The sequence below is a fragment of the Penicillium concentricum genome (genome assembly GCF_028827145.1).
Source record: "Penicillium concentricum strain IBT 3081 chromosome Unknown utg000001l_segment0_segment0, whole genome shotgun sequence".
NCBI lineage: Eukaryota > Fungi > Ascomycota > Eurotiomycetes > Eurotiales > Aspergillaceae > Penicillium > Penicillium concentricum.
This window is the reverse complement of record NW_026622754.1, coordinates 4,798,396-4,812,988: the sequence shown is the minus strand read 5'-3', so window position 1 is coordinate 4,812,988 and position 14,593 is coordinate 4,798,396. Positions and strand designations below refer to the sequence as shown.

General features: G+C 50.0%; 7 protein-coding genes across 7 annotated transcripts; 5 read left to right on the top strand and 2 right to left on the bottom strand.

Annotated features, from left to right (window-relative positions):
• Positions 1-200: 200 nt before the first annotated feature.
• On the bottom strand, positions 201-2,915 carry N7517_001836 (beta-glucosidase; the record flags this gene model as incomplete). Its single annotated transcript, XM_056719566.1, has 3 exons — positions 201-1,781; positions 1,834-2,085; positions 2,136-2,915. 3 exons carry the CDS (start codon positions 2,913-2,915, stop codon positions 201-203), a joined length of 2,613 nt encoding a protein of 870 aa, XP_056583701.1.
• Positions 2,916-3,568: 653 nt separating this feature from the next.
• Positions 3,569-4,488, bottom strand: N7517_001835 (peroxiredoxin; the record flags this gene model as incomplete). The annotated part of the gene is made up of 4 exons (XM_056719565.1): positions 3,569-3,997; positions 4,058-4,135; positions 4,187-4,290; positions 4,341-4,488. 4 exons carry the CDS (start codon positions 4,486-4,488, stop codon positions 3,569-3,571), a joined length of 759 nt encoding a protein of 252 aa, XP_056583700.1.
• Positions 4,489-5,554: 1,066 nt separating this feature from the next.
• N7517_001834 (glycosyltransferase family 32 protein) lies at positions 5,555-6,592 on the top strand (the record flags this gene model as incomplete). The annotated part of the gene is made up of 1 exon (XM_056719564.1): positions 5,555-6,592. One exon carries the CDS (start codon positions 5,555-5,557, stop codon positions 6,590-6,592), a length of 1,038 nt encoding a protein of 345 aa, XP_056583699.1.
• Positions 6,593-7,336: 744 nt separating this feature from the next.
• On the top strand, positions 7,337-8,409 carry N7517_001833 (uncharacterized protein; the record flags this gene model as incomplete). Its single annotated transcript, XM_056719563.1, has 5 exons — positions 7,337-7,369; positions 7,793-7,952; positions 8,016-8,163; positions 8,225-8,311; positions 8,373-8,409. 5 exons carry the CDS (start codon positions 7,337-7,339, stop codon positions 8,407-8,409), a joined length of 465 nt encoding a protein of 154 aa, XP_056583698.1.
• Positions 8,410-8,909: 500 nt separating this feature from the next.
• On the top strand, positions 8,910-9,131 carry N7517_001832 (uncharacterized protein; the record flags this gene model as incomplete). Its single annotated transcript, XM_056719562.1, has 2 exons — positions 8,910-8,940; positions 8,974-9,131. The coding sequence occupies 2 exons, from the start codon at positions 8,910-8,912 to the stop codon at positions 9,129-9,131; spliced, it is 189 nt and encodes a 62-aa protein (XP_056583697.1).
• A 607-nt stretch (positions 9,132-9,738) lies between these two features.
• On the top strand, positions 9,739-11,578 carry N7517_001831 (uncharacterized protein; the record flags this gene model as incomplete). Its single annotated transcript, XM_056719561.1, has 2 exons — positions 9,739-9,878; positions 10,117-11,578. 2 exons carry the CDS (start codon positions 9,739-9,741, stop codon positions 11,576-11,578), a joined length of 1,602 nt encoding a protein of 533 aa, XP_056583696.1.
• A 270-nt stretch (positions 11,579-11,848) lies between these two features.
• N7517_001830 (putative DUF21 and CBS domain protein (Mam3)) lies at positions 11,849-14,185 on the top strand (the record flags this gene model as incomplete). Its single annotated transcript, XM_056719560.1, has 2 exons — positions 11,849-12,106; positions 12,170-14,185. 2 exons carry the CDS (start codon positions 11,849-11,851, stop codon positions 14,183-14,185), a joined length of 2,274 nt encoding a protein of 757 aa, XP_056583695.1.
• Between the last annotated feature and the right edge of the window lie 408 nt (positions 14,186-14,593).

The following is a 14,593-nucleotide window of genomic DNA, read 5'->3' as shown; positions in this document are numbered from 1 at the left end:
TAGATTTAGACTCATCATATCTTGCTATGTCAGATTGTACAAAACTCAAGAGTCAAATCAAAGCAAGCAAAAGGATCAATATTATTCACATAAAAATATGCAAAGCATAACAATATATCCAAAACGGAGTCAAACAAACAAGAAGTTAATACAGACAAGCAAAGCGAGTGAACTGTTCATCACAAAGTATCAACGCTCCCTTATTGAGCCGAACACTTTCCTCCAACAATGCAGAGAACAGGCAGATCAGCAACACTATTACCAACCCAGATCTTAATACCCTGTCCATTAACAGGAGCCTTCCAATCCTGTACCACAACATCCCAAACACTAACATCCTTCCGAGTAAGATGCAGCGTAACCGTCTCACTCTGACCAGGCGCAAGCTCCTTTGTCTTCTCAAACTGTCGGAGCTGCAAGGCCGGCGTGTCAAGTGCCAGACTAGACGGAAGTTCAACATATAGTTGGGCGACAGCCTTGCCGATTCGTTTACCCGTATTCCGGACCTCCACCTGGACCGAAAATACAATCTCGAAGAGAGCGGGATTTCCGCCCTCGCCGCCTCCGGCCCGGGGGACTGCATGCGGCTCGGTGCTGTAGCCATCCGGGTAGGCGTATTTCTTCGTCGCACTGATAGACTGCGGCTTGTCCAGGTAGGGATAGAGGTAGCGCCAGATGCGGGTGAAGCTGGTAGAGGACCAGGCGACTTCAGATGGGTCCGGGATGCTGGTATTGTAGGAGGGGGTTGACGGCTTGGTGGGTCGTGCAGCTGGGTAGGCTGAGTCCAGCGGAGTTTCCGTTGACAGCGAAGGCTGGGAGAACTTGAAGGTGGTGTAGGAGAGACCGTGGCCGAATGGATACCGAGGTGTGATATTGGCCTTGATGAAGTGGCGGTAGTCGATGTATAGCCCCTCGGTATAGGTGTCCTGGATCTGGCCAAATGGTTGGTTGATCAAACCGACACTATCCGGGTAATCGTCTTCGCTGCGGGGAATGGTGTATGGCATGTGGCCACTTGGACTATAGTCACCAAAGAGGACATCGGTAAGGGAGTTTCCAGCTTCTTGTCCGGGGAGATGGGCCACAACCACTGCTTTCACGGACTTAAGCTCGACCCACTCTTCCATCAGAATGGGACCGACGGTGTGAACAATCACGACTACATTGGAAAACTTCTCTGCTGCTGCTTTGACGAGATCGTCACCATTGTGCCAAGCATTAAGTCCTGCTTTAGTTCGATCGCCTGGATTCCCTTCGACTGTAATAAAGTTTTCGCCTGAATCGGCACTGATGAAAACAAGAGCTATATCGTCTGCATTGGCGGTAACGTCCGAGGGGAATTTGTCCGTGATGTGGAACTCGGCATTCTTGGTGATACTAGAGATTGCCTCTTCGGGTGTGATAAGATAGGGTAGTCTGGCCGTGCCACTGCCCCAGCCCATGGTCAAGACGCCTTTGTTGCACCCTTGGTCGGCGCATGAGTTGAGACCGCCTGGATTTCCACCTGCATCTGTGCCAAATACCTTAAGAGAATCATCCTTGTGCAGAGGAAGAATGTCCATGTCGTTCTTTAGCAAAGTAATTGCTTCCCGTGCGACAGCTCTCGCAGTGATGTTGTGATTGCCCCTCACATCGACAAACTGGTTAACGACACCAGATGGAGAAAATAGAGCTCCGGGGTAAAGCGGGCCCTCCTTGTTCTGGGTGTTGGTCGAGAAGTTTGGTAAGGGATAGTCCTTATCCTGTCCGTGTTTATACCAAGTGGCAACGATACGTTGGGCCTAGACGCGTATATTAGACATGAGGGAAATTCCCACATAAAGAACCACGTACCATATCGTTAAGACGGTTTACCGGGACACTTCCATTCAGGACCGAACGCGACATCTCAGCACCCCAGTATGAATCTCCGAACAAGGGAACTGCTCCATCGCCAGGCATCGACATATCCAAACCAGCTATGGCGGACGCAACGCCAGAGTAATGACCCAGCCAATCCGTCATCACAAATCCTTGGAAGCCAAGCTCATCCTTGAGAATATCATTGAGCAATTTGCTGTTCTGAGAGCACGCAGAGCTATTGACCTATGAGATGTCAGCAACATACACTCAGAAATAGAATTGAAGAGACCCACATCGGAATAAGCTGTCATCAAAGATCCCACACCTGCACGAACACCCTCGGCAAAAGGCCAGAGGTACAGCTCATGCAATGTGCGATCGTCAATGTTTGACGAATAGCCCTGGGTAACAACACTGCTCATGCGGTGCATCTCCTGCTCATTACCAATGTAATGCTTGATGGCCGCAATAGCACCGGTGCTCTGCATGCCCTTCACAGTCTGGGCACCTCCATAGCCCTGGAGAATGGGATCAGCACCGAAGCCTTCCCAGTTCCTCCCACCGCGTGGCTTGCGTCCAAGTGCTCCCACGGATGGTCCCAGGAGCACATTGACACCCTTGCCGCGAGCCTCTTCGCCGAGCCCAACACCTCGTTCATACATAAGGTTTTTGTTGAAGGTTGCGCCAACGGTGATACCAGGCGGGAAGGCAGTGTTGTGGTCCGAGTTGCGGACTCCCAGAGGACTGTCTTGGAGGCACAGATTGGGCACACCCAGGCGAGGCACGCTTCCTGTTTGCCCTACACAGGGTCCCATGAAGAAGCCAGTGCCTGTCGTCAGGTTGACTTTCTCGGCCAGCGTCATATTACTGACGAGATGATGCGCTTTGGAGTAAGCTTCACTCCAGTCGGGAATCCAGCCTCCCGGAGGGGTGGGATAGTATGGAGGTGATCCATAGCCTTCTTCTGCTCTCTCGTGCAAGTGTGTAGTAGAGTCGAATTCGTCTGGCACTGGGGAAGCCAGGAGAAGCGGAGTCAAAAGAGAGACTAGAGCTAGATGAGCCCAAGGAGCCATGGTGACAGATTCGCAAAAGAAAAGTAGACAAGAAAAGATCGTATTTGGGCCAGTCAAGAGAACGAGTGCATTATTGCCCCCAGATTCGAACCTGCATTACAGACTCCTCGGGCCCCGGGGGACTATAAGATAACCGCGGACCCCGTGGATGGGGAACTAGTACTTTGCAGGAACAGGGAAGGAGCAACGCCCGCGTGCACATCTCGGAGAAATGCATATCATCGCTGGATTCGAGGAGGATCGTCATGAGATCCTATTGACACTGCACTTGGCAGCGCAGTGAACTTGAGGACTTGTCACAATTGTGCAAGGATCGACTCGTGATTACTCTACTAGTGAATTTGCTTGCATAGCCGAGAGTTGCCTGACATGAACCCATAATGATGATAGGCTGGGCCTATAGCATAAGTACCTACTACCTCCTAATTAGCCGGATTATCCTTGCCCTAAAGAGACATAGTGTCAGGGGGTTCGGTGGTTAAATGTGCAAGCCTAGAAACGCCCCCTTTTCTCGAGGCTCGGGCTCCGAGTTCATTCCGTAATTACTCCATACTCCATAGTTCATCGAGATATTACTGCAGATAGAGCACGCGACACCGTTAGATCGAAATTAAAGTGTTCAATTTCATCCATTGTTATACATGTCCACGTCTTTAGACCTTGGTATAGCGCAAGTAAGGCTTAACCTCGCGAACTTCACCAAACTTCTTCTGGGCATCCGGGGTACTGACGGTGGGAGGAACAATGACATCATCACCAACTTTCCAGTCGATCGGGGTAGCTACACCTTTCTTATCACCGGTCTGCAGGGAGTCGATGACCCGCAGGACCTCCGCGGAGTTTCGGCCCGTCGAGGCGGGGTACATCATGGTCAGGCGGATCTTCTTGCTCGGATCAATAATAAACACGGAGCGAATAGTGAATGCGATAGCCTCCTGCCCGATGCTATCCTGGTCGATCATGTCGTAAAGGAAGGCAACTTTGCGGTCGGCATCGGCGATGATTGGGAATTGGACTTGTGTCGAACCGACTTCGTTGATGTCCTTGATCCACTGGTCGTGGGAACCGAGCTCGTTGGCACTCTAGAGAGAGGGGGCGCGTCAGCTAGGGCCCTGTAGGCGTCGTAAATGGCGGGGACTCACCAATCCGATCATCTTGACTCCGCGTGCGTCGAACTCATTCTGCAGCCGGGCGAAGGCGCCTAATTCGGTTGTACACACCTAATTACATGTTAGTTCAGCATCTTCATAGAGCATATCGGTGAGAAATACGGGTGTGAAGTCGGCAGGGTGTGAAAAGAGGATGGTCCACTTATCACCGATGAACTCGTGGAAGTCGATCTCGCCCTGGGTGGTCAGTGCCTTGAAGTTGGGGGCTATCCTGTGTTAGTATGATATGGCAAATGCAATCCCGTTGAGACTGTACCAATTGAGCCCAGGCGCAGACGCGGCTGTTCCATCTGGGCCGAGAAGAAACGACGGAAAGCGGGCGCACGAGGTAGCTGCGCAGCCCAAGGGGCGCGTTGAGCAGCTCTGAGTGCACCGAACATCTGAGGGGCAATTCTGGAAGCCATGATTGTTAAGACTGAGAGATACTGCAACAGTTGACTCGGGACTTCACCCCTGTGGCCCCGAGGTCGGGACGTCATCAAATCTGACTAATCCACCTTGCCGGCCCGGGGTGCCCAGGCCCACCTGGGCAGATACTCATGAACGCTGTTGAATTTGTCTATTGAATTAAAGTATTACATTATCTTGATGCATATATGTCAGACAACAGGGATTGTATACATTTATGCCAAGAAAAATGTCATTCAGATCCAAATTTATACTTGATACTCCGTATACTGTAGATCTCGAGAAATAACATATCTGAGACATTCTAGAAACTTGACAGGCGTGGGTGAAGTAAATTATATGATTGGACCAATGAGCTTATCTGAAACCCTTAATATCGCAGCGGTACGGAGTATAGGGGTCAGGGTTCAAAACCCCTTTTTAGGGGGGTTGATGCCTGGGGTGCCTTGCTTTAGAACAGCAGAAAAATGAAGATACCTGAAATATTATTACATAACTATGGCTTAATGATCAAAGTACACTCATTCCACCCGCATTTTAAACTATCAAAAATGAAGCTTTTCACCTCCATATTCTGGGTGGTTTGTAAGTCCAAAAACATGGAGATACTACCATTTTTATAGAGATCAAAAGCTTCATTTTTGGACTTGTAGTATTAATCAATTTACCATACATCTAACTAGTTAACTAGTTATAGAGCGGTGTAGAGGGCGGTGCTAATTAAGGCATTCAGGCATAAAAGTTCCCCCCCAAAAATGGGTTTTGAACCCTGACCTACCGCTGCGTAGCCAAGGCCCCCAAGGAAATTTTTTTGAAAATCCAGTGCCTTTAATAGTCCTGTGAGATGAACAATTGTGCCTTTTTACTTCAAAAAAAAAATAGCTTAGCTTCGTTAGAGAACTGTATAATTTACATGTGTGAGTCGTGTTATAAAACTTCAGAAAATAAAAAAAAAACCAAGCTTTTTTGTGGGCCCTAAATGAATCCTTCTGTTCCCTTAAAAGACTACTGATCCCCTTTCAATGAATTTATCTTTGTATTTCTTCCGAAAGGTCCTTCAAGATGGGACGGTCTCACTACCTACTCGGTTTGCTGTTACTCTTTATTTGTTCATTTCTCTGGATTGCATCGAGCTTGGTAAAACAACCATTAAGCATTGCCTTTACTCATGGATCGTGCGTCTGCAGCGCAGACGACAATGTTACCATCGCCTCAAATGCCAGTATCACACCCTCAAATCAATCGGGACTTGCCATTCAAGATATGAAACCAATATCAGAACCCAAAATACCAAGCTACCTGCCAATCTCAAATTCCCATGGTCATCACGCACAGTCGTCAATCCCATTAAAGCTCTGGCAAAAGGCCGGTTCATTGAAAATCAACGACGACCGCGAGAAAGACATCCGCAGTTGGCTAGATGTGAACCCACGTCTACGACATGAGATTCTCACAGATGATAGCGCAGAAGAGTACATCCATGAGAATTTTGCCGACTACCCTGATATCATTGAGCTCTATTTCTCACTCCCAATTCCGATCCTAAAAGCCGATTTCCTTCGTCTGTTGATCTTGTACGCCGATGGAGGAATCTGGAGCGATCTTGATGTAACATGCCACCAACCAATCCATACTTGGATCCCGGCACAATACCTGAATAGAACAAATGTCGTTGTCGGTTTGGAATTCGATGGGTTCCAGTTCACAAGCTGGACGTTTATGGCAAAACCCAAGACAAGCCATATTGTGGCGGCCATCAAATATGTCGTCGATGGACTGAAGGCATCTGCTACACAGCACAATGTGACCACTGCCGAACTTAACATGACGATGATCGGCAGTGTGGTTGATGTTACGGGCCCACAGGCGATGACGGTTGCCCTATTGCAGAACTTGCAGAGGGAAATGGGCGTTCCTTTCGGCCGAGCGAATATAACCGATATCAACGAACCCACCCTATTCCAAGACGTGCTCGTGCTGCCTGATGCGGCCTTTGCCGCTGCTCAGGGTGGCTTCCCAGAGGGCCGAGGGCCCTACCTTGTTGAACACCATTACGCTGGCTCTTGGAAGAATGCCAATGGTGGTGAGACAAGTTCGTGACATATTCAGAACTTTGAATTGGCGTTGTACAACACGAAACATATGTGACACGAAGGATATAGGAGCATAAAAGATACATAATCTAATTCTTGCATTCGGCGTTTTATTGACTATTGGGAAGCGACTGTTGCCAGAAAATTTGAAGAATCAATGCATGTAATTTCCTGTCGGTCATTGGGTTTCAATCTTGCGGCCGGCCTTGTATGTGATGTACCGCGAATGTGAAACCTCTGCTTCTATCTTGATCCGCCGCCATAATGCCTAGTTTGCTGTTCGAGGCACCGGTCACGACATAAACTGCCAAAGGAAACCACAGGCCGGTAAATGAGGATCGGGCATCAAACGTGATGCAGAAAAAGGTGCTATCACTATTGATCTCTATCCCAGTTTGGACAAATTTATCCCTCGGCATGCTGTAAAACTTCTTGTGTTAAGAGAAAGACACGTTGTCCAAACCTCTTCTGAAGACTTTCAATACTCTAGAGCAAAGTTCTTCTCACCCAGCCATGCTGCGGTTGATGCTCTGTCCAGCGAGGGTTTATGGTATATTGGAGCACCATTTCCAGCTCCAAGGAGATGCAGCCATTGTAGAAGATAATGCGACAGAGCTGATCAACGTCCTCAAGCCGGATTTCTCATGGTTTATAGGTACACCAAGCATCTTGGACTTCCATCTAGGTCGCATATTTCGCTATGTGTTCGATCTCGTCTAATGCCAAAATTTCATGCCAACATAACGCCGAGATGGCCACTGCGTTGGGATTGGAGTTCCGCATAGTAAAGGGAGGGCGGGGCGTTGGTTGCTCATGTACCATCATCTTCAATTGCGGCCAGAGTTGTTTCTAGGTGTCACAGCCATATACATACAGACCGAAGAGTATTTGCTTTTAGCGCCATGTCATAGTAGTATGTGGTCGCATGGAGAAGAAGTGCTCGAAGAGTCTCAAGTTTCTGGGTTTGCTTGGAGGTTTACTTTACTAATTCCTTACTCTTCTTTCACTTTCATCTCACTTGTCTTTTGTTCTCATCTGACTTTCCTTTCATTATCCTGATTTTCTTTTGGCTTGCACATCACGCCCCAGCACTAGCCAGCCTGTTCACGGACATCCTGCATTCATACCGACCTAAAACACGCCATAAGAATCCACTCTGTCAATCCGTACATCATCTGCGGTGCTGGCTCTGACCAACCTTCTACAGGGCAAGAAGGACGCGGCCGCCAAATTCGGCATCGAAGCAGCCCTACATCAAGCCATACCACCAGAAGATCGACTAAATCCAAACCCTATCCTTATTGGCGACGATGACGGTTCATCCTGGCAAACAGCGGCTGACCAACAACATGCAGCAGAGCAAGGTGGTCCATCGGATGCCAAACACGACTAATAAGTCATGGCCGACGGACAACGGTGAGAACGTTCAGAGCCGGGCGAGGGTGACATGGCCAACGAACAGCAGCTGGAAGCTTTGGACAAGGATTCCGCTGACCAAACCGACAATTGCTGTTTCCACCTTTCAAATTTTCACCGGCGCAATGCGCAATGGACATTGCCTTTTGAGGATCTTCGTGGGTAGGCCAAAGGTCAGTCAATCTACAAGCTGCTTAACAGTGTCACTTGATGATACCTGTAGAGCCAGCAACCGAGAATGTCAACGCCTAGGCCAAGAAAAACGCGAGGCTGAGAGCCCAGATGATGGTTTTGGAGCAGCAGCTTCGTGGTACGCAGGCACGAGCATGTGATTCCGTGTGTATATCTCATTTTGGTTTGATTGGGTACAGTGCGCCGTGGAATGGATCGTGGACAACGGCAGCGTGATGATCCCAATCTGGAACATCACAAGAGCACGTGGTCCTGGTGGATGGCCGATCCTGACAATCATCGGCCTCAACCTCCCACGCCAGAGCGGCGTCCTTTCGAAAATGCGAAAAGACAACCCTGTGAGAAGAGGCAAGCCCTACTTCTCTGTGAAGCAATGTTCCTCATATTTTGCTGTGGCAACTAACCACGGCTGTGATACCAGAGGCACATCTATTCCTTGATTTGACGTCTTGGTGACCAAAATGCATGGCTCGCTCGAGAGAGGTGCGCATCAGCTCCGGGCAGTTACCACGTAATTGGTCAACACGCAATCGTTGTCGCCGAGAACACAAGAAAAAGGTCAGTGGAGGAGCTCGTGAAGGCAGTACCAACCTCAGAGGCCTCCCCCACTGTGGAAGGATATAATAGCTAGAGGGGATTTCAATATCCTTTCGCCAAGTATCATTCTTTGCGGGGGCTTACTGCTTCAATTCGCATCCTTCATATTGCCGCATACCATGGACGTGCTATGCCACGTTGCCACGCTTGGTACCGGCGGAGGCACGAGCTTATGATCCCGAGATAGCCCCATGTTCAAAAAGAAACGCCACGATAATGAGGTCCGACACCTGGATTCTCAACTAGCGGCTGTCTCCCATGATATCAGGGAATCCCTGCATGCGAAGGATCTGGTCATTGTCGAGTGCCACCGGTGGCAGCCCAAGTTCCCAAAGACCTAATCCCAAGGTGCCAATGATCCGGCTTTCCCTCGATGCCTACAGCGTTCGGAACCAGCTGCTTGTGCAAAAACTTGATTGTTCGGGCGGATATCTACATGTACCCGAAACGCCGGGGTTGGGAACGACTGTTGATGAGCAAGTCTTGAGTGGATCGGCAACTATGTAAATAGAGAAATTGAACCCTAATCACTTAAGGTCTCAATGGTAGACTTGGAAGGCTGGGGAGAGAGGGAGAACGATCCGCGGATGTTCTGTACCCTGTGACGTCAGGCCGATGGTTCGGCTCATGTGCCCCACGCGGGCCGCAAAGCTTAATCTCTTGATATACTCCACAATAGTATCAAATGTAATGTCTTTCCTATTTTACAAGGCCATTGATGGGTATTGTTCTAATTCTTTACTTGAGGGATGCCTGGAGGCTGTTTGAATGGGTGGCTCAATTTAGGAAGGAACGAGTAGGAACGCCCAGTTTAGGAAGGAACGCGTAGGACTGCTCTTAAAGCCTCAAATCCTTTCTTGTCTTCTTTTTCTTCTTTCTTCTCTCTTCTCTCTTCTCATATTACACTCATATCATCCAAACCATTCGTCACGTTAGCATCCAGCAACAATGTTGACCATTTCTTCGTTTGTTTTCTTCGTTCTGCTTGCCGCCATGGCGGCGTACTGGCGCCAGGATCTATTTGAGCTTGTTGGAAGTGTGGTGGTAGTTTCTGCGGTGCTTGTCGCGGGGGCTTGCAGTCTGAGCAGGTAAGTTTGGATGATTTCACCCCCCATATGTCCCCTCGACACTAAAGGAGCTGTTAAGAATCCTATCCTAAGTCCCATCCCAAGTCCCATCCCAATACCCATCCCAAGTCCCATCCCAATACCCATCCAAAAACCCATCCAATACCCATCCAAATACCCATCCAAATACCCATCCAAATACCCATCCAAGTACCCATCCAGATACCCATCCAGATAACCTATTGAGACTAACATTGAGTGGTCCCCGTGCCTGGTTCTTGTGTTTGCTACAAACTGTAGCGAAGTTGGCCGTAGAGCCAAAAATTGAGATTGTCTACGCCGAGGCCGACGAGGCCTCGGCCAAAGAAAACGCAAGGCTGAGAGCCCAGGTGGTGGATTTGGAACAGCAGCTCCGTGGTACGGAGGCACGAGCACGTGTTTCCGAGGTAGCCCGGGAGACCGACAAGAAACGCCACGACAAGGAGGTCCGACACCTGGATTCTCAATTGGCGACCGTCTCCCGGGGTGTCAAGGAAACCCTGCGCGCGAAGGATCAGGCCCTCGGCGAGTGCCGCCACTGGCGGCGCAAGTTTGAGGACCTGGAAGACCTACAGCAGCAGGCCCAGGAAAACCCTGTTCGCGGGATCCAGGGACGTGCTCGTTGGGCCCCGGCCAAGGAATACGGAGTGGTGAAGCGGGAATGTGGTCGACCGGCAAGAGAGTTGACTGCCATTGCGCAGGTGGCGATCGTCAATGCGGCGTGGAAGTCCAAGATGGTCAGTTGCGAGTCCAAGCTGGCAAGTTTCGAGAGCGAGGCCAGAGACTATGTGGCTCGGACAACTGGCCAGATTGGGTCTCTTCACGCCGCCGCCACCGCGCTCAGCGAGGAGAACGCATACCTCAAGAAGCAGATCCAGGCAAAGCCCGACATCTCCCACGAGCTGGCCCAGCAGCGACTAGAGGATGCGGTGCAGCGCACAATGGTGTTTGCCGACCAGCAGCATGAGGAGCGTGTCAACTCGCTGAAGCAAACTTACCTCAAGGAGCTGATGGCAGCCAAGGTCGACTACGAGGGAAAGCTGAAGAAAGCAACAGCAGAAATTGAGGCAAAGGAGACCGCGCTGGCCCAGCAGCGTGAGGCGGCTGAGAGCGCCACCCAGGAGATCAACTCCTTGAAGGGCCAACTCGCCGCCAACGAAGCGCAGATGGGCGAGCTGCGGGAAGCCAATGCCAAAATTGCTGGTGATCTACGGGTCACGAAGGAAGAAAATGCCAAGCTTGACCAGCAGTTGGAGCAAGGAACTGCTGAGGTCGTCAGGCTTGTGCAGGAGAGCGACGGCCATGAAAGGGCCGGCAAGAGGCTGCGAGAGAAGTACACTAGGTTGAAGTCTACGAACAACACTCTTGTGGAGGAGAAGGTGCGCCTTGAGGGGGAGGTCGAGTGGAGGGAGGTAGCGCTGTGCGAGGCTGCAGAGTCAGGTGAAAAGGCTTACCAAGAGGTGCACAAGTTGAAGCACCAGGTACAAAGATTGGAGGACGACAACCAAATCCTGGCGGATCATAATGAGGAGATCTTCTGTCACTCGATAAGAGAAGACCTCAACCACCAGCAGACTCAGGCCAGAGTGAGCAACCTCGAGAACCAGGTGGCGAACTATCAAACCGCAGAAGCAGCGGAAATTACTCAAGCCGTGCAAGGGTTCGGTATGAGTGCTGACTAAGCACCCGTTCCCGCCCGCCCACCTCCAGGGCTGCCATCTGGTTGCTCACTCTGGTGTCGTCCAAGTGCTTCCTCTTATCTACTCCATCCCCAAATCAAGGTCCCCACCCTCCTCTCGCTCCTTCCTTCCTGTTGGTTTTGTTAATTCCCTCATCCCCCTTCATCTGCCCCCCCCCCATCCCCATCTGTCGCATCTACCCTTTCCTCCCCTTCCTGCCGACCGGTCATTGTTCATTACATCACAGCATGTCCCGTTGATCACTCATCTCTTATGAATTCTTCACCATACCGTTCGTTTGCCGCTCGGCCATTGTTGCTGAGTCTGGCCAAGCTTTTCTTCGTCGCCGTCTCACAAATTCCTTTCGCCACTGCTGCGCCTACGTTCTCACCTCTCTTTCTCTCATCCCGCGACACAGAACCACCAAAGGAACCGAGCGATCCGAGTTTATGGCTTTACTTGGGATTTTCAGCTGCTCTTGTATTGAGCGGTGGAGCATTTGCCGGTCTTACGATTGCCTTGATGGGACAGGTCAGCTCTTTCCAAAGCGGCTAAAAATTCCCTGAACCACACTAACTTCATGTTTGCTTACAGGATGAAGTTTATCTCCAAGTCATCAAGACCTCCGGCGAAGGGCATGAAAGGAAAAATGCTACTAGCGTTCTCAAACTCTTGAACCACGGAAAGCATTGGGTTCTTGTCACCCTCCTCCTCAGCAATGTGATCACAAATGAAACTTTACCCATCGTCCTTGACCGAACACTTGGCGGTGGTTGGCCGGCGGTGCTAGGAAGCACTGCTTTGATTGTCATTTTCGGCGAGATTGTTCCACAGTCTATTTGCGTTCGTTATGGTCTTCCCATCGGTGCCTGGATGGCACCTTGTGTTTTGGTCTTGATGTACATCATGTCTCCAGTCGCATGGCCTATCGCAAAGTTGCTAGATAGGCTCCTTGGAGAGGATCATGGTACTATCTACAAAAAGGCCGGATTGAAAACACTCGTCACCCTCCACAAAACCTTGGGCGAAGCCGGAGAGCAACTCAACTCCGATGAAGTGACTATTATTAGTGCAGTTCTCGACCTCAAAGAAAAGTCAGTAGGCAGCATCATGACACCAATGGACGATGTCTTCACTATGTCTGCCGACACTGTCTTGGATGAGCGCACGATGGACCACATTCTTTCCCAAGGATATTCCCGCATTCCCATCCATGCACCCGACAATCCGATGAATTTTGTTGGTATGCTCCTTGTCAAGATGCTCATTACATACGACCCGGAAGATTGCAAACATGTCCGCGATTTTGCTTTGGCTACACTTCCTGAAACACGCCCTGAAACCAGCTGTCTGGACATTGTGAATTTCTTCCAAGAGGGCAAGTCCCATATGGTCCTTGTCTCTGAATATCCTAGTGAGGATCGTGGCGCTCTTGGAGTCGTCACTCTGGAAGATGTTATCGAAGAATTAATCGGCGAAGAAATCATTGACGAATCCGATGTCTTTATTGATGTCCACAAAGCCATCCGACGAATGACACCTGCACCCAAGTCTCGTGTCGCCAAAGGCAAAATCGTCGAGGAGCCTCCTTTAAACGCCTCTGTTATCACCGATGGCGACTTGATCGACGTGGATTCCACACAACCCTCATCTCTCCCCAAGCCTTCCGACTTGATACGACGCCGCAGTTCCGCGGAACCACCTCTTCCCCGCTTTCAACTTCGCAAAACCAATACCGACATCAACCCCGACTCGGCAAATGAATGGGTCACACAAGTCGGCACCACAGATGAGATTCGAGAGCACCTCAAGCATCTTGGTCCCTCCAACCTGGCCAGTAAGCCACGCCAAACCCGTTACCACGCTGTCAAGATCAAGCGCAATAGCGCCTCTCCGTCCCGTTCCGCACAAACCGACTTTGAGTCCGGACAAAGCACCTCCGACTCCCAAAAGCTTATCCCTTCTTCTACTGGATACCAAGGTGGCATAGGCGCGGGCTTGCTCAACTCCGCTGGACCAGATGCCAAAGATGGTGCGCATGCTCTCAAACTTGGCTACGGCACCATGGCTTCGAATGACAATGTGACCAAAGGCACCGGTGCTCAGCAATACAAAGACCTTCCCCACGTCTCCATTCCCGAGGCTGTCCATGAGGAGCACGAAGACCAACCGCGTTCTGGGTCGACGCGGGAGGCCAGCAGTGTTGCTTTACGCGACGATTCCGAAAACCAACCGCATTCTGGGTCGACGCGGAATGCTAGTAGTGACGAAGGCAGCATTCAATCGTCTGATACACCAGGATTAATTTACCACCACCGAGGACCGGCGCGCAGTGGAAGCATCACAGAACAGATTGTGGATGTCAATGGTATTCGCAAAGTTGTCCTTCACGCAAATTGCTCGAGTTCTTCAGAAGGTGAATCCCATTCATCGGGCCATCGTCGCGACCACCGCCATGCCGAGGGTACGGTCGTTGACACCGATGACGCAAAATCAGAAAATGCTGATGGTGCCCACGCAAAGTCCAAGAAGAAGCGCCGCCGAAAGAAGCACGGCAAAGCTTCAAAATCTGATGGCGGTCCCTCGGAGGACCAGCCGTTACTTCAATAAGAAGTTGCTTCAATAATTGTTATTCCAATGATATATTACATAGTTCAATGAATCCTGTCACACTTACTTTCCTATTACAATAATTATCCGTATTCGCTCATCTTTGCAAAGGTATATGCCAAATGAGAAGCCCAAAACCTTTTAATTCCCGGAAGTATTTGACGGTAGGTTTCACAGTCACAGACCTTGTCGCTTAACTTGGAAATGATTCATGTAAATGCAATGTTAGAGATATAGAATAGGCATGCTACGAAGGGGCATAGCGTTCAGGGTCGCATGCACTCATTTTAATATAACCTGCAAATTGAGGTCGTCGAATTCTGTAATAAGGAAGCCTGTATCTAGGATTACTATTACGGGTTGTCTAGTGAAGGACGTATGCTTTAGTTGATATAATCATTGCGAGAG